This window comes from Plectropomus leopardus, chromosome 14, assembly GCF_026936395.1.
Source record: "Plectropomus leopardus strain MGB_pleo_1.0 chromosome 14, ASM2693639v1, whole genome shotgun sequence".
Lineage (NCBI taxonomy): Eukaryota > Metazoa > Chordata > Actinopteri > Perciformes > Serranidae > Plectropomus > Plectropomus leopardus.
The window spans coordinates 22,935,684-22,961,259 of record NC_142189.1 but is presented as its reverse complement, the minus strand read 5'-3'; the positions used below and the strand labels follow the sequence as shown (position 1 = coordinate 22,961,259).

General features: G+C 41.2%; 1 protein-coding gene across 3 annotated transcripts in view; it reads left to right on the top strand.

The window, feature by feature from the left end:
- Positions 1 to 25,576, top strand: part of col12a1a (collagen, type XII, alpha 1a) — a 61,885-nt gene that overhangs the window by 18,932 nt on the left and 17,377 nt on the right. For 2 of the 3 annotated variants that reach the window (XM_042501168.2, XM_088087085.1), the window contains exons 15-49: positions 255 to 521; positions 1,359 to 1,551; positions 1,643 to 1,767; positions 3,445 to 3,594; positions 3,692 to 3,811; positions 3,933 to 4,097; positions 4,204 to 4,350; positions 5,466 to 5,605; positions 6,439 to 6,568; positions 7,414 to 7,559; positions 8,081 to 8,210; positions 8,329 to 8,465; positions 9,589 to 9,718; positions 9,803 to 9,942; positions 10,203 to 10,335; positions 10,547 to 10,579; positions 11,429 to 11,568; positions 15,635 to 15,764; positions 15,906 to 16,045; positions 16,143 to 16,272; positions 18,582 to 18,724; positions 20,123 to 20,252; positions 20,472 to 20,614; positions 20,796 to 20,925; positions 21,536 to 21,655; positions 21,786 to 21,932; positions 22,078 to 22,194; positions 22,312 to 22,464; positions 22,618 to 22,692; positions 22,786 to 22,925; positions 23,552 to 23,675; positions 23,790 to 23,933; positions 24,195 to 24,359; positions 24,604 to 24,642; positions 24,776 to 24,914. In XM_042501168.2, coding sequence (XP_042357102.2) covers positions 255 to 521; positions 1,359 to 1,551; positions 1,643 to 1,767; positions 3,445 to 3,594; positions 3,692 to 3,811; positions 3,933 to 4,097; positions 4,204 to 4,350; positions 5,466 to 5,605; positions 6,439 to 6,568; positions 7,414 to 7,559; positions 8,081 to 8,210; positions 8,329 to 8,465; positions 9,589 to 9,718; positions 9,803 to 9,942; positions 10,203 to 10,335; positions 10,547 to 10,579; positions 11,429 to 11,568; positions 15,635 to 15,764; positions 15,906 to 16,045; positions 16,143 to 16,272; positions 18,582 to 18,724; positions 20,123 to 20,252; positions 20,472 to 20,614; positions 20,796 to 20,925; positions 21,536 to 21,655; positions 21,786 to 21,932; positions 22,078 to 22,194; positions 22,312 to 22,464; positions 22,618 to 22,692; positions 22,786 to 22,925; positions 23,552 to 23,675; positions 23,790 to 23,933; positions 24,195 to 24,359; positions 24,604 to 24,642; positions 24,776 to 24,914 — 4,735 coding nt within the window. The remainder of the gene's footprint in view (positions 1 to 254; positions 522 to 1,358; positions 1,552 to 1,642; positions 1,768 to 3,444; positions 3,595 to 3,691; positions 3,812 to 3,932; positions 4,098 to 4,203; positions 4,351 to 5,465; positions 5,606 to 6,438; positions 6,569 to 7,413; positions 7,560 to 8,080; positions 8,211 to 8,328; positions 8,466 to 9,588; positions 9,719 to 9,802; positions 9,943 to 10,202; positions 10,336 to 10,546; positions 10,580 to 11,428; positions 11,569 to 15,634; positions 15,765 to 15,905; positions 16,046 to 16,142; positions 16,273 to 18,581; positions 18,725 to 20,122; positions 20,253 to 20,471; positions 20,615 to 20,795; positions 20,926 to 21,535; positions 21,656 to 21,785; positions 21,933 to 22,077; positions 22,195 to 22,311; positions 22,465 to 22,617; positions 22,693 to 22,785; positions 22,926 to 23,551; positions 23,676 to 23,789; positions 23,934 to 24,194; positions 24,360 to 24,603; positions 24,643 to 24,775; positions 24,915 to 25,576) is intronic. The other variant, XM_088087084.1, reaches the window with a different exon arrangement.

The window sequence follows — 25,576 nt, the reverse complement described above, 5'->3', positions numbered from 1 at the left end:
CATGCATATGGAAACTGAGCAGATACCCAGATGAAAGACTGTGAGGTAGCCAAGCGTGTTACTGTTTAGTTTACTTACCAGCAGGAAAGCCATACTGCTTATATTTCCAAAGGTATACTGGAAAAATACATGGTTAAGCACACATTTAACAAAAATTCCAACCTGATCAAGGCCCAAAGTCTACATTTTCCCTAAGACCATCCATTCATCATTTCTCCTATTTAACCTTTTGCTCCTTTTTTCCTCGCTTGCAGTCTCAGCCGCTGGCAGAGCAATTGTTGTGTCAGAAGAGACAGAAAAGAGCATGAAGGTGGCATGGCAACCGGCACCTGGAAATGTACTCAACTACCGTGTTACCTACAAACCCAAGGCAGGAGGGCGCCAACTTGCAGCCAAGGTGCCCGGTGGCACCACCTTCACAGTGCTGAGGCGACTTACCCCCCTCACAACCTATGAAATTGTTGTTCTGCCGGTCTACCGTTCTGGAGAGGGCAAATCAAGACAAGGAGAGGGAACAACACGTACGTTGGTTTATTATTTACTAATCCTCTCGACCACTTCTACTAAATGACTAAAGCAATATTACAGTACTTATTTGTTCTTACTGATTTACTTAAAAGATTAATGGTGTGTCTCAAATCAGATATGTCCACTTGTTCACTTGCATGTAGTACACGGTATACATTATATACTTACTTGCATAGTGCAAAAATTTCATCAATCAAATCAAACACTGCTGTTGTGCACTGACCATGGATCTAATACTCAAATCTTCTACGATGAGGGCAATTCATAAACACTACATGTCACTTACACCCTATATCGCTTACAACAATAAAGCTACGTAAAGTCAATACCTGATGATAAAGTGAGCTGCTGTTAGCTAGCAAGCTAATGTTAGCATTTGCGTCATTGTTTGTGGTGCTAAATTTTTACAGAATTAACCCAATATACAAGCTGGTTACTTCTTTTTGACAACAGTGTGGTGGTCGTGAAAAATACACATGTACAACTTTACAATGCTGCAGTGCTCACCAAGATAGTCTACCCCTCCCTGCCAACATTTCACAAATTTGGCCCTGCTCCTTCCTCTATGTAGCCTGTTCCGCAACCATTTAGGGTGAAAAGTGTCTAACATTTCACATTCAACATTTTGACTGTTAGAGTGGACCACTCAGGAAATCAAAGTGCACTGCATTCTGCCATATTTTTAATCGTGAAAACACGATTCACTCAAAATTGCAAGTATGCTGTATATATTGAAGTATTTGATTTGAGACACAGCATTAGTGTTCAAATATTTCATCGTCCAGGTCTGTATCATTTAGTCAATCTAAACATTTCTCTTATCTCCCTAGTGTCACCTTACAAGGGCCCTAGAAACCTCCAGACCTCAGAGCCTGCCAGGACCAGTTTCCGTGTGACATGGGACCATGCTCCTGGTGATGTTAGGGGCTACAAAGTCACTTTCCACCCTGTTGGCGAAGACATTGACCTGGGACAACTTCTGGTTGGTCCCTATGACAACACAGTGGTGCTAGAGGAGCTGAGGTGTGACTGATTTCTCATTTTCTCAATTTCTCAATACTGACTGGTATATCATAAAAAAACAATACAAATTTTTTTTTGGTTTGTTCTATAGAGCTAATACCAAATACGCAGTGAGTGTGTTTGGTATGTTTGATGGAGGAGAAAGTGTGCCGTTGGCTGGAGAGGAGCAAACCACTCTCTCTGATGCACCTGACCCTCCTCCTTATGTTCTATCAGGTAATGTTATCCTACTTTACAATGTATATATAATAAGAATGTGCAATATCTCCAAAGAAATAACAGAGAAAGCATGTTTTATACTAAAATGAAGTAGAACATGAACAACTGAAATGGATTGTGTCATTCTGTTACTTTGCCTGTCATCACCTTTAAGGCAGCGTCTCCAGTGTGTTATGTCTCCGGGCAGCAACAGTCAAACATTGGATTCTGTATCACATAGTAAATTTTTGCTTAGGAAAATCCGTTCTAAACCCATGCCCTATAAAAGCTGATGAGTTTCCCCAAATGCTTTTCCTCAAAGCTAATTGTCTCAGAAAATAACAGATGTAATGGCTATTCCATCTGTCTGCCCTTTTTCTCGCTTTCTTCATTGTGACACTTTGGGCTTCCTCTTTTTATTTCCAGTCCAAATACAGGCCAGATTCAAGCCATACGCATATAATCTGTTTGCAGTTATAAAATGTTTTTAACTACCTTGTGAGTCAGAGCACAGCAGGCAGCAAGGATGAGAAGAGGAAAAAAAATTGTTTTTGTTGGAAGGAACAGGAAAGGTCAGCTTGACCGCTCGGCGGCAGGTCCAGTCCTAATAAGGACGCGGATACAGATTCAGTGACAGCTCCAGAAGATAAATTAGAAAAGGTGAGAGAATCCCACTCACCACTGTACGATCTGCTAAAGACAGGCCAGTTCTCAACAAGTCTGGAGCTTGAGGCCAAAAAAAGTTGTGGATGTGGAAGGTCCTTCTCTTTCATTACTTGCCATAATTTACCAAGAACTTTTTTTTTTAACTTACAGTAGAACATAAATTATACCTGTAGTGTACCTTCACATAATTTCTCCCTTTTTGCATTTGATCCTAACAGATAATCAGCAGTCTCAGATAGCAGTTTTCTTCCATATAAAGCAATATACCTTTAATACCTTGAACAGACCTACCCATTGGGGATACTGTATGTTAGCAGACATGTTTTTGCACCTCTTCTGGCTTTATCTATTCTCCCCCTTGCTGTCAGTTTAAGCTTGACAGTTGGTTGTCTGTCGTGGGCCGGGGTTTGGGTTCAACCAATCTGTAAATCAAACATGTAACCTGTTTTCAGTTGCAGACAGTGGCAGTTAGTGCAACATCTGCCTATCTCCAGTGCACATCTGCAGCCCTCTTTTAGGTAACCAGGATGGGATGCCTTCCTTGTCATCACACAGGTGTTTGGAAAACAGGATCTGAGTATTACCCTACTGCTGGAGGGCTTTGATATGTCACAGGCCATTAGCGGTGAACTCTGTTGATTTACCCCTGGGATGCTTGGATCCATAAAGAAGAACTGAGAGAAATACTGCTTCAACATGCCAGAAGACAAGAAGATAATAATTATGACACCTGGAAAATAAAACTGATTAAAAAAACTCAGAAAGCATTGAATGTTTTAGCTTGTGAATACATTATTTGTTAGGAATGTTGATGTCATTTTGTTTGGTTCAATGCCAAAAATGAAATTTTATGTCGCAGAACTCTTCTCTCCTTCTTTCCTTTACCTCTCACACCTCTTTGAGCACCTCTTTCTTTACAATTCATCACTTGCACCATTGTGTCTACTTGAGCATGGACTTCTCTTTTGTTTATCTTGTTTTAAACTTTTGATTTCATCCAGTTAACACACTGAAATTTTGCCCTCTCAGAGGTGAGGTGTAAGACCACTGCACAGGCGGACATTGTGCTGCTGGTGGATGGCTCCTGGAGTATCGGACGTCTCAACTTCAAGACAATTCGTGCCTTCATCGCCCGTATGGTGGGAGTTTTTGACATTGGTCCTGAAAGGGTCCAAATTGGTGGGTCTTCCCAGAATTAGTAATCAAAAAAGTCAACTGGTTATTACCAATAAAACAAAAAGAGGCATCTTTGCATAACATTTTTTGGCGTCCTTAGGTCTTGCTCAGTACAGTGGAGACCCAAAGACTGAATGGCATTTGGATGCTCATCAAACCCGGGAGTCTCTCCTGGATGCTGTGGCTAGCCTGCCCTACAAAGGAGGAAACACCTTGACTGGTATTTTGATTTATTTATTTATAGTTGGAGCGGTGCCGCTTGGACTTCTGTTAGCACAGTTGTAATTCTTATCTTGTGTAACTGTCAGGATGAAAAATGAACATGGATGTCTTCATTGCAGGTCTGGCTTTGAATTACCTCCTCCAGAACAATTTCAAAGAGAACGTTGGGATGCGACCCAACTCTAGAAAGATAGGTGTGCTGATCACTGATGGCAAATCCCAGGATGATGTCAATGTCAACTCTCAGAACTTGCGTGATCAGGGCATCGAGCTCTACGCCATCGGTTAAGTGAAAATCAGTTCTACTTAATTGCACAAACTAAATGTATGAAGCACAACTGTGGAATGTATCAAGTGCTCATGACTACTGTCTTTCTTGTTGCTCTTTAGGTGTGAAGAACGCAGATGAGAATGAGTTGCGGTCCATTGCTTCTGATCCGGATAATATTCACATGTACAACGTGGCTGACTTCTCCTTCCTGTTGGACATCGTTGACAACCTTACTGATAACCTCTGTAACAGTGTCAAGGGACCAGGTATGTGTAGCCTCATCTCTAACAAGCAGTCCAGTTTGGTTCAGTTCAGGTTTTTACACATTAAAATGATTATTTTGGGGTTTCCATTGTCAAAAGTTGTGGGTAGCAGTAATAGAACTGTTCCGCTCTGTCTGAATGGTGAGCTCGACGAACACTGAAGTCCGTGGATTGGTCAAGAGAGAACCGTGACTCTTGCTTGACAAGAACTCAAACCTGCTATTTGTAGTGTACAATGAATTTTGACAGAGATGCTAAACACACAAGCCTGTCCCTTTTGTTCCAAAAATATTGACATGGAACCCTGTGGATGTTCAATGAGGTGCAGACATTTTTTTGAATCATCGTTGAAAGGAAAAAAGAGCAAGAGACTGCCTACATTTAAGAGTACTATCTGCAATGGAAATGCTAAACAGATCTAGGATTTAGGTATATTTCTGTACAGGTTATGTATCAGTTTCAGGTACTATATTGAAAGTGCTTATTTATATCAAAATGTGCACACATGACTGATCAAATTAATAGAATCCCTGAGGAACAGTACACTGGATCGCAAGGACAAATGCCCTGTAACAAAAAATAACGTCAGCCATATATAGCATCGGCCAATGGCTCTATCCCCAGACATTTGATGAGCAGAATAAATATAATGTGTAACAGACAGTTACATGCCTGGCCCATCATGGAAAGCAACATTAGAAGCAAAGAACCTGCCAAGCTCTTGAAAATAATTGCAGATCTATTATTTTCATCTTCCGCTAATATTATTTCTGCCTCCCTGGAGTAGGAAATTGTCTGCTCCTTAATCAAATTAAAGGGCTGCTATTGGATACTGAAGGGGAACCCCTTGGAGAGGATGTGGCTTTATAGCCTCAATAAGTACCGCAGCATGTACAAGGTTCTGTTAGGACTTGTTGCTAAACAGTCATGTTTTTGTCTGTTGCCACATCAAACTATATTCCCCACTTCTGAGTGTAAAACTATGAATATCAAATAACCATGAAACAAATAAGAAACTTAAAGTTCATAAAATGCAAAAGAAAGAAAAGCAATCAGGCATGCTTTTGCATGATGTGATGGCCCATACTAAAGTTTCCGCTTTTTCTTTACCTGAGCAGGAGGTCCACCTGATCCTCCCACTAACCTGGTGACATCAGAGGTGACTCACCAGTCCTTCCGAGCCACCTGGACTGCCCCTGATGGCCCAGTGGAGAAGTACCGTGTGGAGTACATGACTGTGTCTGGACGCCCACAGCAGGTATACCTGTGTGATACAGTACAATAATGCACAACAACAAACGTCTCCATTTCACTGATTGAATCACAATAAAAGGTGGAGTAAGTGTAGTATATCTCCCTGTGTGGGTGTTGAGGGGATTTTGGCTTCAGTGTGCCCTGACCCACTGATTCATACACTAATGGGAAACTCCGCTCAAATGTCTATTTCCAGTCTCCTGTTTGTGTTGGCCCCTTTGCTGTTTGGGTGTCTAATTACATTATGATGTGACGCAGGGCGACGAAACAAAAACACACAGCTCTCAGTTTAGAGAATTAGAAAGCAAATAATGACTTAGTGAGTGATAGCTTCATCGGCCAACAGTGTCTTGGCTCCACAATGTGTGGAATAAGATGCATTTGTGGTGTCTGAATCTAATTACATGCGGGAGATGTTTGCTTTTTGTCCAGCTCCCATTGTTTTGTTTAATAGTGAACATAGTGGATGAGGTTTTATTGTTGTTTATGGATCTGGAATTGAAGAACATGCTGAGTGTTTTAGTCCAGTAAAAAACTTATCAGATGTATTTCTTGTTTTCATTGGAGAGCTGTACAAAATGCTCAGTAAACAGAAAGAGCTTTTGCTTGTTATGCTGCTAGACTGATAATTGCCCTTTAGCTCTGTAACATATGAGACTGCAAAAATATAATTTAGGCATGTATACATAAAGTAATGATTCATAATATTTTCATAAAGTCTACAGACACTCAAAACTCATCAAATTAAAACTTTTGAAAGGTATTCTTAGATTATTCCTTTAACTAAGACCTTTATTCCTTTAACCTTTATCTTCTAACCACCACCATCTGCATTAGGTGTTTGTGGATGGCACTGAGACCACAGTGGTTCTCCAGGCCCTCAACCCTCTGACTGAGTACCAGGTCAGCGTCTACTCTGTGGTGGGAGAGGAGAGCAGCGAGCCTCTCAGAGGAACTGAGACCACACGTATGTCTTCTCTTTCTTCTCTTTAATTTTGGCTTCCAGCTCTCATAATGTGATTTAAAGATCCACTTATAAAAATCCATTTATGGTAAAAGTTGGGAATGTAAGCAAACTAAACTAAACTAACAAAAACTGTCTGACTGGTCTTCATGATCATGATCATTAGTTATAGATGCAACCATTTCCCACTGAAGGAAGCTCAGATAAATGGGGTTGTCAAAAAACAACAGTTTAAATTTCACCTTAATTAATTAATTTTCACCCTCTTAAGCACTCGTAAACCTCCAGTCTTCACTGACTATAAACTGCACTTTTTTCTTTGAGTCAGTCTCCATCACTGAATCTCTCTCACTCAGTTGCGTGAACACTAATTGTATGCACTCAGTGACTGTGATTCCTGCGTGATCCCCATTATAAATACTCAAAAGTAATACATATATCTTGGTTTTGTTTATAAAACTATATGTTCTCAAAAAGACAGCAATAGTAAATCTTAATTAGATGCAAATTCAAAGGCAATTCATATGATTACTCTGGGGTTCAAGCACAATTTTGACTTCTTTTTTGTTTATTTTAAAGATGTTGTTAATTTCTGTTTTACTGGTGCTTTTAAGAGTGGCTGAGACTTAATAGCATTATATGGTATCTATAAAAGCACACATAAAACAGCACTGATTTTTATGTTTGTGCAGTGTGAACGGCATACAAAAAGACTAGAGAAGTGCTCTCTGCAGTCAAAGAAACAAATGAAATGTGTGTGTCAGGGAAAATAGATAGAGATGTGTGTGTAATCTCAGTTTCACTATGCCAATAATTGTTGCCTCTTACATCATTGCCTGGTCATCTAGTGCCCCTGAGTGCCGTGAGGAATATGGACATTTATGATGAGCAGACCACCACCATGCGGGTGAGATGGGAGGAGGCGGCTGGTGCCACTGGCTACATGCTGCTCTACAGCGCCATCAATGCCACTCAGCCCACCCTTGAGCAGGAGGTAAGATACACCACCGGAAAAAAAGTGTGAATAAACCAAAGGGCAAAGAGCCAATCAGCTGTGGATATGACAGATTTAGACAAGGAAAAAATGAACGCATGCACATGTTTATGGGGGGATGCAATGCTTGTATGCACCAAACATATTGCTAAAAACTGGAGGTGAGTAAACACTTCGTCGCACTGTCAGCACTTCTTGACAAAATACAGACGTCACATAGTGAAATAACATTTTACAAAGCAACCAGTGTTTGTCTCACCATTCAGCAGACAAGGCAGAAGGGAAACACAGAGGAACATTGTTAGTCACAAAGGAGTGGGTGAACCATGAGCTCACTCTGCCAAGGGAACATCATCATTTGTTCATGAAGTGTCAACCCCCAGTGGGCAGAAAACCGGAATCGGCAGATGTGCCGCAACCAGATTATTTCTCCCATTGTTCAAATATCTCTGTTTATGTCACTGAGGAGTCCCCGTCATCCTCTGACTTCATGTTGTTGGTTTGGTCTGGTCTCCTTACAGATCAGAGTTGGAGGGGATACAACTGATGTCCAGCTGGTGAAGTTACTCCCCAACACGGCCTACTCTCTCTCCCTCTTCGCCCTGCATGGAGAATCAGCCAGCGAACCACTGACCAAGCAGGGAGTTACCCGTATGTACTCACCGAATCTTGTTTATTGGTGATATCTATCAGTGGGGTCCACTGTGGACATAACATTGTCTTCATGAATGCTTAATACTGGATTTAACACCAACCCTCTAACCTTCAGTGCCCCTGCCACCTGCCGGCAAACTGACGGTTCGTGACATCACCCACAGCACCATGAGGCTCATTTGGGATGCTGCTCCTGGGCCTGTTCGCAAGTACATTGTCACCTATAGACCTGAGGATGGAGATGCTAAAGAAGTGAGTTTAAACCATAGAGCTAAAACCATAGAATACATGCAAACAAGATGTTAGCAACCTATGTTTTTACCACTACTATACTTTCATGTTTTCCCTACGAACTCTCAGTGTCTGTTTGAGCTATTGGGTTTGATGGCGATGAACTTTTCTAAATATTTTTCACTGATCTCTTTATACATTGGCTGAGACCACGTAATGGAGACCGCAGCTGGTTGGATGGACATTAGGGAATGTTTCTGAGCCCAGTGAAAAGATTATGAAACTATCAGAATATGGTTTTGCAGAGAAAGGACTGGACAGCTACTTTATGGTCGCATATCCCCTTTTAGGAGTTCTTGGGCTACAGCAGCAAACTCTGTGGTCTGCGTTTTGCTACTTCCTTAGCCGTAAATCAGGTGGAGGTGATCCGCAAAGCTCCTCTGATGGAAACACACATGTGAAAGTGACTCATGGGCGGGGGAAGCAAAAATGCACTGTGTGGGGAGGAAGAGCTCACTGCCCAGAAAGTAGTAGAATGTCATGTTGGACCTTAGGGGACAGCCCCAAAATTGAGAGTGTGCCACTCACAACAAAAACTGTAGCACAGATTCCCTCCAGATGAAGCATTTTGCATGGTTTAATAGTCCAAGGAAACAAATAGGGTGTGTGTTTATAGCTATAACTCAAATTAAAATGCTGAAGATCAGACAAACATGCAGCAACTGTTCAAGTTAATGGGCGTTCAGAATGAATCCCTTAAGTTCAATTACTTGAAAATCAGCTAATAAAAGTTAATGAGATCAAGAGCAGTAAAACCAGTGTGGTGTTTCCTATATGTATTCCAGGTGTTTTTCTAATGCCTTTTTTGTTTTTGTTTGTTGTGTGTCTTTTTGTTCCCATTTTCCTCTGGAAACACAGTTTTATACCCTCTGGTCGAATTTCCTACTGGTCTTATTAGAAGTGCATTCCTACTGTCGCCAGTGTTCCTGGAAATACTTGCTGAGAACGGATAAAAATTTCGCAAGACTTGGCAAAACGTGGCCAGAGAAAAAAAAATCTGAAGTTTTTGTGCATTTAAATATCGTTATATATATTTGCATTTTTGTGAATTAATATTAAACAAGTGTGTTTGATTGTTCTATAGCTGGAAGTAGGAGGAAGTGTGACCACCAGGCAGTTGGACAACCTGATCTCCCAGACTGAGTACGCCCTTACTGTTACTCCCATGTATGATGAGGGACCTGGTCAGACCATGCTGGGAGATGCAATCACTGGTAAGAATTAAAATCATCATTATTGGGACATTCGAGATAATGGCACTGTAGATCACACTTAACCTCTCTTCTTCTCCTCTGCAGATGTGGTTCCTGCCCCAAAGAACCTGAGATTCTCAGAAGTGACCCAGACCAGCTTCAGGGCCACATGGGAGCATGGAGCCCCTGATGTGGCTCTGTACCGCATTGGCTGGACCAAGAGGGGTGATTCCAACTTCCAATATGTAAGAGAAAACCAGCTGTCCAAGATGTTTACATTTTTATATTCTGAGTAGGTATTTCTTGATGAATCCAACAGAAAGTGCTTTGGCGATGCTTTGAAAAGATTTCCAGTCGAGGCAGAACATCTAAGAAACAGACATTTTGCAACAATTCAATCATAATTATTCTAATATGGATCTTGTGTTGCTTGTCTTTGGTTTGTATTGGCTAAAATTTCTGCAAAGCACCTTCTCTCATGCTGTGATTGTGTTTTCCTCATCAGGCCATTCTGAACAACGATGAGACAACCCACGTCCTGGAGAACTTGGAGCCAGATACGCCTTATGATGTGTCCGTCACCGCAATCTATCCAGATGAATCAGAGAGCGAGGATCTGCTGGGCACTGAGAAGACATGTAAGATGCACACCCTAGCACCTCTGTGATGGCGACAGAACAATCACTTCAGTTAACAATGTTTTGCGCCAGTTGCTTTGACAGAATCTCTGTTGGATCTTGATTTAAGGCTAAAACAATCATTAACCGTTAGAATTTGCCTTCTGGAAATATGCTGAGTGAAATGTTGAGCAATAGGTATGCCCATTATACCTTTCTATTTCTGCTGCAGTGCCTATAGGGTCCACGCAGGGTGGTAACAGACGTAAGTATATTCGCGGTAAAGCAAGAGGATGCTTTTTCTTTCAAGTGATGACAGCATGTTTTTATTACTTCAACCAGTCATCAGCATTTTTCTCCATTGAACAATCATCATTACATCATCAAGCAAGGCCCATAACCCATCCATCGTGCCAGTGGTGCTGTGATGCACCTGATGCAGCCGATTATATAATGTGTTTGTCTGTCCTCATCTGTGTCTGTCCCATTGTCCATACCATCCATACCATTCATCCCATGGCTGTTTCTGAATATGTTCCTACTCAGTCAAATGACAAATGGCTGAAGATGGATATGAACTATGCATGCACTGCAAAACAGGGATTTGACTCCTTGTTTTTGAAGCCCATATCATCATCCATCATGTATTCATCCATCCATCATCTATTCATCTATTCATCCATCCATTGCATTTATCCATGCATTATGAGTCCATCCATTATCATTCTTCCATCAATCCATTGCTGTTCGCGAGAATCCATCCCTGCTTCAGAAAAGTCAAAATCCTACAGACGGATTTTCTTTTCTTCTTTAAAGCTGCAATCCTTGATACAAGTCAGTTTTTAATCTTCTTTATTTTACCATAAGGTAAAGAAAGCAAGTTATCTAGAAGTGATATTTGATAGCAGATAAGCATTTCAAGACATTCTGGACAGAGTGGACATTTTAACACGAGCAGACCAAAGTATCAAGGACTGTGTCTTTAAAAGATATTTTCAAGGAAAACCATGGAAAAAATGCTCTTACTACATGTAATGGACAGACACGTATTGACATGGTTGTAACTGTGATATGTGTGTGTGTGTGTGTGTGTGTGTGTGTGTGTGTTTTCCAGTACCTATGGGACCTCCAACCAACTTGGTCGTGTTCAACGAAACCACCACCACCCTGAATGCCAGGTGGAATCCAGCTCCAGGCCGCGTCCAGAACTACAGGATCACTTATGTCCCCACAGCTGGAGGCAGAAGCCAGACTGTAAGTCCCACAATGGACAGTCACACCATACACAATACTCACAATACACAAAGTCTTAATACTGCTCTGTGTAGCTATCATGTTTCATAAATTTAAACATAAGACATATATAGTAATCATTCACGAGGTGCTTTCATTTTGCTAAATACCAAAAAACAGATTGAGGTTTTGGTTAAATAAGCATTTCTCAGAGGAAGGTATGCCCTGTAGTTAAATGACAAAAAAAAAGAATAATATATAAAAGGAAATACAGCAGTAGCAGCAGTATGAGGCATTAAAATATTAGCCACTTACTCCTTAATCTTCTTAGCTTTATTTGCCTCCAAGAAATATATTGTGTAGCTAAAAGCCGCCACCAGTTCTGCATTATTTTAGTTTATCCTAAGTCAAATCTCTTAATCTGTTGTTTGGATATGGCAGCATTAATGTGGACAAAAACCCTTCCTAGTTTTTCTCCATATTTCCTTTCTCCCACTGGTCACATTCATTTTTGGCTGCCTTACTGAAAGTGCAAAAGTCTTTTTGGATGACAGTTGAAGTTTTGGTTTCAATTTGCTGTCATTTCTCATTGCTTCCACAGAGAGTTGAAGGGGAACTATGCTCATTTCTAAATGCATACATGTTATTCCAACTGTCTGAAGACAGTCCAGAAAATATTAGTAAACCCAAACAAGTGCTAAAACTCAAATTTGTGATGCCATTAAGTATGAAAAACTAAAACTACTCCATAGACAATGAATTGGGAAAGATGTTTGTTTTGACTATTTAGGTACTTTTTCTGTTTCAAAACTGAGAACACTACAGATTTAAGCTCATTTGGGTATGAAAAAAGAAAACGTTCTGTGGGTCCACAAAATCATTGTCCCATTCATTGTCTATGGAGCAGCTCCAGACTTTATACATGATGACAAGTTTGAGATTATTGTAAAAGTACAATAATCAAGATCGAGGAAGTCTTAAACTGGCTAAGACAACCATGGAAAAAAAACAAAGCACACAATCTTCAGATGAAATAATCTCATATATTTATTTTTTCAAAAATAACATAAACACATACTGAGTCTAGGGCATGTTACTCATGCCTGGTATATATTTCAATCTGATTATATGTTTAACCCATGACGATCTAGAGTGGATAGCTATTAGTCTGACAGATTGCCCATGCTCAAAGAATAAATAAATAAATATGGCTTTGTGGTTAGCACTGTTGCCTCACAGCAAGAGGGTCCCTGGTTCGAATCCCGGTTGGAACGGGGTTCGGTCCAGGCGGGGGCCCTTCTGTGTGGAGTTTGCATGTTCTCCCCGTGTCTGCGTGGGTTCTCTCCGGGGTCTCCGGCTTCCTCCCACAGTCCAAAGGCATGCAGCTCAGGTTAATTGGTGACTCTAAATTGTCCTTAGGTGTGACTGTGAGTGTGTGTGGTTGTTCGTCTATATGTGTTGGCCCTGCGATGGTCTGGCGAACTGTCCAGGGTGTACCCCGCCTTCCGCCCTATGACAGCTGGGATTGGCTCCAGCCCCCCGCGACCCTTACGAGGACAAGCGGTTACAGAAATGACATGACCGGAATGCATTGGGTTTTTTTCATGGTTGTCTGCACTAATTTAAGACTTCTTGGATCTTGTTTTTTGTACTTTAATCTGCCTCACGAAAAAGAATCTGTCAGACCAGCGGTCAGAGCCAAGTAGTTCAGATATTTTTACTTTGTGATAGTGGGAAAAGCACAGGTGATACATTAATGATAGCTCAGTTTCATTAAATGTTCCAGTAAGCTATTAAGCCAGCATGCAAAACACCTGAGCCTCCACTAAGTGGAATTTAGCTATCATTAATGGTATTAAATACGTGTTCATAAGAACTGATTAAACTTCATTAGGCTATGAAAATAACATACTGGAATTCCTAATTTAGGTGATGTTCCACTTCAAAAGCAAAACGGTGCTGATGCAGACACCCATACACAAGAACACAGACTGATAGGCACACAGATAAGATGCAAAACAACCCCCCTTAAATCAATGGTAGATGTTCCAAACAACTTTGGTGAAAAATATTTCATCCTCAGTACTTGGCATTTATGGGTTGTGGGGAGTTGCTAAAGATCAAAATTTGATGTCATGAAAAGTTCACAGCAGATTCAGCTGATAATTTAACAACTCTGTGGGGAGACAGAGTACAGATACTTCAGAGATTAAACTTTGATGGTTCACATGCAGTGTGTGCTATTGGCCATTTGTACGTTTTGTGTATGTGTGTGTGTTTGTGTACATGAAAACTGGAATGTACTTGCCCAGTCAGGTCAGTGTATGTTTGTGTAATAACCAAATACTGTGCCACAGATGTCATATAATGTGTTTTAAGTAATGCACAAAGTTGCTGTGCCTGCCTTTGACTTTTGGTTCACTGTTATTGCACTTATTTAATTAAGTTCCACATTGCATCCAACATGACCTTGTAAATAGAAGTTCAGTGCAAAAGTCAGTTTGGGCTCTGCTGGTGTTACATCCTGTATGTCACTGGTTGACTATTAGTTTCCCTTTTAACACAAAGTGGAATGTTTTCCTCTTTTGTACTTGATGAAATTTAGTTGCCTGGGTGATATCACACTGAAAGGTTGATGGAAAACTGGAAGCTAGCAAGCTAACGTCAGCCAAGTCGTCTTGGTTCACTGTTAGAATTTCAACAAGTACAGCTAAAAGGGGGTTTTGCATTGTTTCGTGTGGGACAACAAGTCTGTTTTCGGAAATGTCTGACACACATTTTGCAATTGTGTACAAGAAAACTATCGCAGTGCCAATTTATAATACTCCCTTCCTTTGGCTTTCTTTTTTGTTGCTGATAAAAGTTTCAGCCAGTTGGTTGAAACACATAGCTGTACAGTGATTAGAGAAAAAGCACTATTACACACAAATCTGCATGCAAACACACAGCCACAAGTTATGTAGTAAATTCATCACCTGTCATGACCGTTATGACAAGACATCCGACTGTTTCAGCCATCAGTGCACAGATTTACCTTGGCCAGTCTGCTGTGTATTAATCTTGGCCAAAAACACATTAAAAAACATTCCTCCTCTAAAATGTTGACAGTCCAGCAGTTTTCAGGTACAATTCTTTCCACTTGGTTATTGAAATCAATTTAAGGCACCCATGGAGAGTTGTTAAACTCGTTATTCCAACAGATAAACACATCAAATATCTTTTCCCTCTGTGTGCACTGGGGATGATAATGGTTTATTTAAAGCTATAGCTAGACTTTTTTAAAAAATGTAAATTCTGAGGATGAATAACTTAATTGGCTTTAACTGTAAATGACTGAACTAGTAAAGTATTAGAGTAGCTAAATTTACCATGTTCACATTCAACATCATCACCAAGAATTCACTAACATTTAAAGGGACAGTTCACCCAAAAATCAAAAATACATGTTTGCTCTTACCTGTAGTTCTATTCATCAATCTAAATTATTTTGTTGTGAGTTGCAGATTGTTGGGATTTATTATTCTTTTACCAAATGACACATGCAGACTATATGACTGTGTAGAGGGAAGCATGCATTTACTTATGGATGAGAGGCTCGTGCTTGTGACAGTGCAAGATACCTGGCATTCTCCTGAACTGAGCACATAGGTCCCAGGTGAGCTAGCAATAGACACAAGCTTCCTTCTGTGCGGTGATGCAGTTGGCTGATGTAGAGCAGCAAAAAGACAATAGTTCCTACTAAAAACTGCTCACATCAAGGTCTGAGGATTATCTTGAGTAACCAGGTCATGATTTTTGAAAAGAGACATTGCTGTTGAGTTTTCCAAATGTATTTGTGGGTGCTTTGAGCACCACAAGCCAAGAACAATCTAGTTGCATTATATCTGAGAAAAGGCAGAAATCTCTGCAACCTATATTGCCAACACTCAGCAACTCACACCAAAACAATTAATAAACAGCACTACAGGTAAAAGGAAAATAACATAGTTTTGATTTGGAGATGTTTCTGAAAGAGTCATGTTAATGTTTATGTATTTTTTCACAATATAAAATCCAATTAAGATGACATTTATTCTTCCCCAACTAGACCCAAGTTGGAGGAAAGAAAACTACCGTCCTGCTTCCCAAGTTGACCCCTGACACCGAATACTCTATTACTGTGGTGGGGGTCTACGCCAAAGGAGTTGGCGAGGAGCTGAACGGCCTTGGAAAGACCAGTAAGTTGTGCTGCTCTTAGGGTACTCAAAAATGACAAGTGATAACAGTGAAAACCTAATGATAAATGTATACTGTTGAAGAAATACAGACTCACCAGGGGTATGACACTTAAACCGTATTTTACTTCTATCTCACCTCAGGACCTTTGGGCGGTGTTAGGAACCTGCGTGTCACTGACCCCACTACCAGCACCCTGAATGTCCAGTGGGAGGCTGCTGAGGGCAATGTGCGTCAGTACAGGATCTTCTATGTTCCTGCCGCTGGAGGAGTTGAAGAGATGGTGAGCTGGAAAACAGTTCTAGAGGCTTAGACCACATTGAAATGTGCTCTTCTATAGTGCCCAGAGCACAACCTGAAGTATGTCTTGTTCTATCCAGGCCCAGGTGTCAGGCAGCACCTACAACACTGTGCTGAAGAACCTGCAGTCTGATACCGTCTACACTGTAACTGTGGTTCCCGTCTACTCCATTGGAGAGGGACAAAGGATGTCTGAGAATGGCAAAACCTGTAAGCACTGCATGCATATAATCATTGGTATCAGTCACAAATGGTGCTCCATGCATGAACACTTAAAAGCAGTCATGACATCCTTGGAAAACAGCTTTCAGGGTCTAGAATAGACCAGACAGACTGACTAGAGGACCTCTGAGAATGACATATTGCATGACGGCAGTGGGATTTCAGGAATTCATTCATGTCCATCCAGAATGAACTCACTGGCCTCAGTTGCTGGCTGGCTGTTACATATTGTCAGAAAACCTTCAATGAAGCAGCCATATATTGTTTCAGATCAGCCAAATCCTTCTAAAAGCTCTAAGCCAAGCCAAACCGATCAAATACCATTGGTTATTTAGGAGGTGAATTAACATGCACTTAATTCACACCTCACTTATAAAATGCTACATAAGCCCTAACATAAAATGACAGTATTAAACTTTGTCAGATTAGTTCAAACTTCTTTGAAAAACTCAGACTTTTCCAGTTTTCCCACAACTTCAAACCACCAATCTCTGCTGGGAATGAGTCAGCATTTTGCGGGCTGATTGCGTAGGAAGGAATTCCTCTGACTTGGCAACATTATAATGGTGTCTCCTCTCTCTTTACGGTAATATTGTCCATTTATAGGTTGGAATGAGGGGTAGTGGTCAGGATAATGGTGGGGCTTGGGAATGGGGGAGGGGAGAAATTGGCGCTCCTTTGGGAAAAAGAAACAGAAGGGGAGGTAGAAATGAATAGAGAGCATTATAAGTTTTATGGCTCTCAACTCACTTGGCTAAGGTCATGCTCCATGCCTGCTACTGTTACCCCCATTTTCCCTCCTGGAGCAATAGTCCTTCATGTTCTGTGGCTTTTTTTCCTCGACATGTTAACCAAACTCTGATACAGTATGTACAGTACATGAGATCATAGTGTTACAAAATTTATTATTTTTTACAGCTAACCTTGTGACTCTTTTGTGTCTGAAGATTATAGTATCATCTCCACAGTAGTGAAAGACATTCAGATTTAAAGATCTAATACCACACTGTAAAAATACTCTAAGTCAAAGTCCTGCTTTGAATATGGTACTTTGAATATGATACTAATGCAGAAAAATCTAAAAAAGGCAAAAAAAAAAAAAGAACACAACCACAAAAAACCTTCAAAATTATTTAAAAAAGGAAAAAAAAACAAATAATCATAATTATTAAAATTATTTAAAATAAATAAATAAAACAAAACAGATAGACACCCAAAACTAAAAAAAAAACAAAAAAAGGAAAAAAAACCACCCCAAAAATACCTAAAAGACAAAAAAAATTAAAAGAAAACTCAAAGCTATGAACAAAATTGAAAACACCCCCCAAAACTCCAAATTATAAAAACAAAAATTAAAAATTCATCAAAATAATTTGCAAAGAATTTTCTGTCATTTGCATCTGCTCTCACTGTTTGAGCTAACTCTGCAAGCTGCTGGCTGTTAATTGTGCCTTCAAATTCAAAGCAGCTTTCAAGGGTTTGGTTTATGAAACTTTAAAGTACGGAAGCTCGCTCACTGTGTTGTGCCCACTGCGCTTTTCCTCTGCATTTATGGGGTTATAATGGGAAGCAGCACAAAGCCTCTAAACATCTGCTTTGGTTTGTTAGAAGGCAAGCTTCACACTGGGCTGCACATTTGCCTTGTACATTCTTTTCATTAACCTTTAGGGCCCTGACAGGAAGCGTCCCGTTGATAGCAGTATTGTTAAATAATGTCTTAAACTTGTCTCTGTTGGTTGCCGGCCAGAATTGTTCCCATTTCACTGAAATGTTCTCATGTAGTCATTGGGCTCTTCTGGCTGTCCACAAAACTAGTCTAGACCATGTTAAATGAGACAAAGAAAGAATGACACTAGTTAGACTTAAAGGTGTTATTTAAACACTTGTAAATAACCCCAATGTAACTACATAACAGAAAAGTTAACAGCAGCCAAACACAAATACAAATAGGAACACACAATCACTTTTGGGTTGCAATATTTTGTATGTTTTTCTCATGTAGTTAATGTTTTACTGACCTCTCAGTTACCCAAGCTGATCAATCTTTTTTTGTCTCCTCTTGCCTTATCTCATCCCGTCTCTCATCTATCCTCCCAATCTTTACAAACCACTTGACATACTGGCCTATGACTCCACCCCGTCAACCACTTTTTCCTCTTTGTCTAACCTTCCTCTCATCAAACTTCTTTCCACTTTGTACCCCATTTTTGCTTTACCTTAACCCTGATCCTCCCACTAACCTCACACTTCCTCATCTCGAACCACGGCCTTGCCACCCATCATTCCTGGCTCTGCAGTGGAGCGTAGCCCTGTCAGAAACATCAGGGTTTTCAACCCCTCGACCAACACCCTGAATGTTCGCTGGGAACATGCCACAGGCCCAGTCCAGCAGTACCGGGTGGTCTATGCTCCTCTGACTGGCGCCAGGCCCTCTGAGTCGGTGAGTTTCCATCCACTGTGTGGGAGGATGTATAGTATAGTATATATAGAACATATGCATAAAAAGATCTTCACACTGGCACACAATGGCACTACTTTTTTATTGTCTCATCACAGCCCATCAGTAACCATATTATTGCTAATGCCCTTAAATCACCCATTATACACACACAAACACTGAGGGTTTATTAGAAAGGAGGAGCATGTCTCTGAAGCAGCAACCAATTAAAATGTTGACAAGCATTCACTGTATACCACATGTGATCAGAAATGAACAGCCTCTTCTTTAACTTTTAATAAACATTAGTCTGTTGACCAAATGGTCCATGTGTGAATGCATGTGTGTACTTACTGCCAGCTGAATTCCTCTTTTTTTACACACCGATAAAGATTTTAACCTAGACTGTGTTCATTAAATCACATTAAAATCCCGCTCTTGACAGGATAGGTGGCATCTGGCACCGGTGTGCCCACATCTACTGGATTTCTGGGTTACTTAAAAAATCCACAAGGAACTTCTGAAGTGTTACTTTGACATGGCACCATTAGCTCTCAAGAGCATCTGCTGGAAAGATTGCGCCATTAAGAACAGCTTCTTCACTGGGCCTCTAATAATAACGTCTTTGAAGAGTGAGCCATACGTATTCAACTTTATTGATAGAGAGGTGCACATTTATGACAGGCTCGGCCCTTTTTCCATCAACAGAGCCAACGATGTGCGGCGATGTGGCTTTTACCAGCTGCCGCCATCATATTTAACACCAGATTTGTAGCATGAATTATCAGCGTCACCGATGTTGCCTGTGATGTTATTTTTTATATTGAGAATCTCAAGCACCTCAGTATGATGTTGGCAAGGGCCGATGGGAGCTGTCTGTAGATAACAACACATCCTTGTTGCATTTACATGTGCTATGAAACAATAGTAAACAGATTCAGCAAACCCATTTGCTGGTGTAATGCTCACACAGTGTGACCTTGTGTCAAACTACCTAACCCACAGACAGAGAGAGCGTGAGGAGGAGGTGATTCCTATGTAATCAGCTGTCCTCGCTGTCAGACTGGGCTAAAAGGCGATGTCAGCTGTCAAACATCAAAGGATTATTTGGCTCTTCCTTTGACTTAGTGCTGACAGCAAAAGGCAGCTTGGCAAATGGGTGGTGTTAAAGCGCGTGTACGACACAGGCAGCTGTCAGGAGAGAGGAGAAAGTGTTCTGGCAACGGAAATTACGTTCCATCTGTGCACCCATACACAATCACTCATTTTTTTTTTTATTTTTTAGGAAATAAATATTTGATATGATCTTTTTCTGATTTCACTAGTCTGTTTAGTCCACACATTTTGCACTGAAACTTGTCAAAACTGTCTATACCTGACATGAACCGTGTCTCTATGCAGATTGTGGTACCAGGGAACACCAACGAGGCCCTGCTGCAGCAGCTGCTCCCTGACACTGATTATAATGTCGGAGTGGTGGCCTTGTACAGTGATGGTGAAGGACCCACCATTAGTGATGCTGGAAAGACATGTAAGAACCTGGGCCAGTGTGATTAAAGAGACTAGGAAAAACAATCTAACAACCCTATGTATTATGCTTCTTAGAGTAGAAGAACATATCTAGTATAGGTATTTTAGTGATAAACAATTAGCCTAATTTGTTAGTACACAAAAAGAAAACACCTCTGAGATACAGGGATGTTTGCAATCTACAATGCAAACACTTTTTATTTCATGTTTCCTCGCTCAGTGCCTCGCAGCGGCCCAAGGAACATGCGTGTCTATGACCCTACCACCAGCACTCTCTCTGTGAGCTGGGAACATGCCGAAGGTCCTGTCACGCAGTACCGCATCACCTACGCTCAGACCACGGGAGACCCCATTGAGGAATTTGTAAGCATGTTTATAGTTTCACTTATTTCCAGTTACTGTTATAAATTCTCGTTTTAGAGTGGCAACTGTCCAGTTTTCTACTCATAGTCCTACGTGACAAACCAACTGTAATTGCTCACACAAATTTATTCCTAACATACCCTTGATTTTAATCCTTTTCTTTCTCTGATATGTCTCACAGACTGTCGTACCAGGGAACAGAAACAACGTGATCCTGCAGAACCTGGATCCAGACACTCCTTATAATATCAAAGTCACTGCCATATATGCTGACGGCGCCGGAGGACAGCTTGAAGGAGATGGACGCACAGGTACGAATTATTTAATCAGTGTAATCAGAGTGCTCCAACTGATCCAGAGATCATTTAAGGACATGAAACTAAGCATACTGACAGACACGTATTAAGGATGTCATGCAGGGCTGCACACACATAAGCGAACACCAGAATGAGGAATCCACAGCAGAAAATCTGAATAGACTGATCCATTGATTAGGATCCTGAATCATTGTAGCATAAGTGAAATTTTTGACTTTCCATGAAGGCCAAACGCACTGAGAGCCTTTGCCAGATAATTATAACTGGCTGTGCTCCAGTGAGGGAGATCTCATGCTTCCCGTGCTGGCCGGTGCCCTGACTAATTTTGCCTTTCAAACAAAAGAAACCCTATTACATAATGTAATGCCACTCCGCTCCTTGAGGCGGCTTATTTTTTTTAAAAAGTAATTTCTCTGATGTGGTGGAATTTATCATCTCTTTGATCAAACATAAGATATTTCACCCTTAATTCAAAAGCCATAATGAGCAATAATCTATAATTCAGTAATTACCGTGCTGACAACACTGAATACACAGGAATGTCATCTCATTGCCATGAAAAGAAGCCCGTGTTGACTCTGCTGTCTCGACTTGTTTCCCTCAGTGGGTATGCTCGGCCCCAGGAACCTCCGTGTTTCTGATGAGTGGTACACCCGCTTCAGGGTGTCCTGGGATCCTGCCCCCTCCAGGGTCAACGGATACAAGATTATCTATTCTCCTGAGGGTATGGAGATGCTGTTATAGTTGTTAGTTACTGAGAAAATATGTAGTTTAATATTTCATAAAGTTACATTTATAAAATAAGGGAGACTTTCTTTTCAACACTTTTACACTTTGTTTATATCTCCTTTCAGGCTCTGATGAGTCCTTGGAAGTGTTTGCTGGAGACGTGACCTCCCACCAACTGCATAACCTGAAACCTGGAACCACCTATGACCTGAAGGTGCTGGCACAGTACGACACAGGCCTCAGCGGGCCTCTTGTTGGACAAGGCACCACATGTAAGATAATAATGCTATTATTCATTAGTTGACAGGTTTATCTGCTCAAAGTTATGGATGTTTCCAGCTCCAATCTACCATCTTGCAAAAATAGGTGGTGCTGTAAAAGAATATGTGCTAATTAATAATAATGACTTCTCTTTAGTGTACCTGAACGTGACAGACCTGACCACCTACAATGTTGGCTATGACTCCTACTGCGTCCGATGGACCCCTCACAGAGCGGCCACCTCCTACAGACTCAAAGTCAATCCTATTGATCGTAAGTGCTTTAGTCATTTAATAAAGGTTGATTTAGATATAGACTTTCAATTTGTTGGATTACTGCAACCTGAATATCTCTCATTTCATCCTCTTTCTTTTGTTGTCTCTCCTCTAGCCTCCAAGAGAGGAGCTCAGGAAATCACTGTCAGAGGCTCGGAGAGTAGTCACTGCTTTGATGGCTTGACCCCCGACACTCTTTACAACACCATTGTCTACGTCCAAACCCCAAACCTGGAGGGACCTGGAGTCAGCGTTAAGGAGAGGACATGTAAGATAACATCCTTTGTGCCAGTTTAATGCCAATGTATAAAAGGACGGCACTCTCACAGACTTTATCTACTGAAACTATTGGATCCTCCATTTCTTTTAAGCGTGTCACACTGTGTAAATGTTTTGCATGTGTTTCTGTTTTCTCTTGCAGTGGTCAAACCGACAGAGGTGCCAACGGAGCCTCCCACCCCTCCTCCTCCTGCCACAGTCCCGCCTGCACTCGATGGTAGAGCTTTTTGTTTAAGTGTTTTGAAATAATCATTCTTGTGACTCAGATAAGATTAGGGTCATCATTAATATCATTGTACCCGCTCCACAGTGTGCAAAGGTGCCAAGGCAGACCTGGTCTTCCTCATTGATGGCTCCTGGAGTATCGGAGATGAGAGCTTCAACAAGGTCATCCAGTTTGTCACAAGCATGACTGGAGCCTTTGATGTCATCAGCCCTTCTGGCATGCAGGTCAGAAAAAACCTTCATATCGTCAATGTTTATTTCTCTGTACGTTTCTCAAGGTAAACTAACTACATGCAATGTAATAATATAGGGGACTGTTTATATATGAATCAATACAGGTTACAGGTACCGACTGTACCTTTTACACTACCCCACTTTCTCTGGAATTACAAAAGAGTAATTTGAAAATAAAAGTAACAGACTTAAAAGCAACTTTGCTTTTCCAGTCTTTACTAATGACACATAGAGCTCATCTTCAGTCTCTGTCTGTTCACTTGTGTTTGTATGTGTATACTTGTCTAGCAGTGATACTAGGCTGTTACCAAAATAATATAGAAAAGAAAATAGACCAGACAACAAAGCTATCACAGCAGATCAGCGCTGCAGCGATAGTGTTTGCTTGCTGGGAAGCTAAAAGAGCAGCTGCGGAGCTCCATGGCTGGCTTTCAGGCTTCAGAGCTTCAGCCTCTAGTCTGATCCTTGCTCTTAGGTGCCGAAATTTTGTCTCACATGAATCAGTACTTGGTAGTACCAACATAATCCTGTCGGTACCCTTAAAAGCACCCTAATGCCTGTGCATTGTATAAGAAAGTCATTGTTACTTTCTCATCATTTTTCTTCTCTTTCAACAGGTTTCATTTGTGCAGTACAGTGATGATGCCAAGACTGAGTTCAAGTTGAACACCTACCACGACAAGGGCATAGTGATATCCGCTTTGCAGACTGTGCGCTACAGAGGAGGCAACACCAAGACAGGTACACCACTGAAAAAAATAACAGTGGCATCTCAGACAGTAAATTGTTGTGAATTCTTTAAATTTGATGTTTTCTGTCCTCTCTCCTTGCTTCTCATCCTCCTCCTTCATCCAGGTGTTGCTCTGAAGCACGTCTATGAGAAGGTCTTTACCTCAGACAGTGGCATGAGGAGGAACGTCCCGAAGGTGCTGGTGGTGGTCACAGATGGACGCTCCCAGGACGACGTCAAGAAGAGTGCAGAAAAACTGCAGCATGCTGGTATGTATGGAATTGTTAATCATTGTTGTGTGTTTTGGTCTTTGGTGTACACACAGTCCATACTGTATGTAGCTGTAGAGCTGTTTTGAATTATCCATATTCCCGTTTTCTCCCAAACTTCGATTTCCACCATCAGAGCCACAGTTTAATGGCTGATTTAATAAACTTTTTTATTGTCCCTACTGTGATAAAACTGCTGATGGTTATTGGAAGCTTAACAATGGTCTTTGTGTTTTGTGTGTGTGTATTTTGCCCCCACAGGCTACAGTGTATTTGTGGTTGGAGTGGCCGATGTGGACATGACGGAGTTGAGACTTATCGGCAGCAAGCCCAGTGAGAGACATGTGTTCGTGGTGGACGACTATGACGCTTTTGCCAAGATCCAGGACAACCTGATCACCTTTATCTGTGAAACAGCCACTTCCAGTAAGACAAACATTAATACATCACAAAATACCATTATAGTTGAGTCTTTCTGCATTACAAGAGGAAAATATTTTGACCTTGATTTTGTTACTGCTGTTGTTGGTGATTAGTGCACCTGCAGAGGTAATAGGAATCTCACCCTTTGCTGCACAACTGATCTGCTGCCAGGAAATGTACAAGCAGACATGAATCACTTGCCCTAATCTCTTTTTCCAACCCTCTACAACTTTTTGTCCTGTTTCAGCTTGCCCTCTGATCTACATCAATGGGTTCACAACACCTGGTAAGCATACAGCTTCACCATACAACTTACACATTAAATAATTCCTCCAGAGACATTAGCTATTATGCTACGTAATTTAAATGTTTTGTTATTTCCATGCTTTCAACTCGTCTCCTTTTTATATCCTTTCTAGGTTTCAGGATGCTTGAGGCTTTCAACATCACAGACCGGACATTCGCTGGCATGAATGGTGTGTCCATGGAGCCGGGCTCCTTCAACAGCTACATTGCCTACAGGCTGCACAAGGATGCCTTCATAAACCAGCCCACCAAGTAAGGACTCAAGCTAAATAATACTGTGTGTCAAACAGAGGGAGTCTTACTATGCACATTTTCCCAGCCTATTGGCCCTATCTCTTGTGCGCTATAATCCTGCCCAACCCTCAGTCATTATTAATAATGACGCCTCTGTAGTCATCGGGGTTTCCCCAGTGCCCTTTGACAATGAGGTGAGGTGCGAGCAGGAAAAACAAAATTTGCTTGTAGAATTAAAAAGTTCTTGGACCGGGCTCTCCTCCCACCTGCGAGCAAACAAATCACCCCTGGGTCAAGAGCTTTGTCGCTTTATTGGGCCTCGTTTAAGTAGTTAGGCAACTGCAGAATTGCAGGAGTATCCAAGCCTCTTCAGCATACTTTGTTAATATGTTTATAATGATGCGTACTTTTTGTGCGTGGGTGCAGCCATTGCCATAATGTGCGTAAGTGGAAACACTTTGAATTGCAGCAATGGAGAGGGGACAGAAAATACTTTCAATATGTGAGCAATTTCTGCAAGGCCAGGAGGAAAACTTGCAATCAGGTTCTGCAGACAGTGTGACAGACTGAATGTTGTTTTACAGAATGCTGCAGGAGCAAGTCCTCAAGCCCTGAAGTGAGCTAGCATTTTTGCACATTCAGTCTCTTGTCTTGAAGTCCATGGATTTATTGAATGGGTT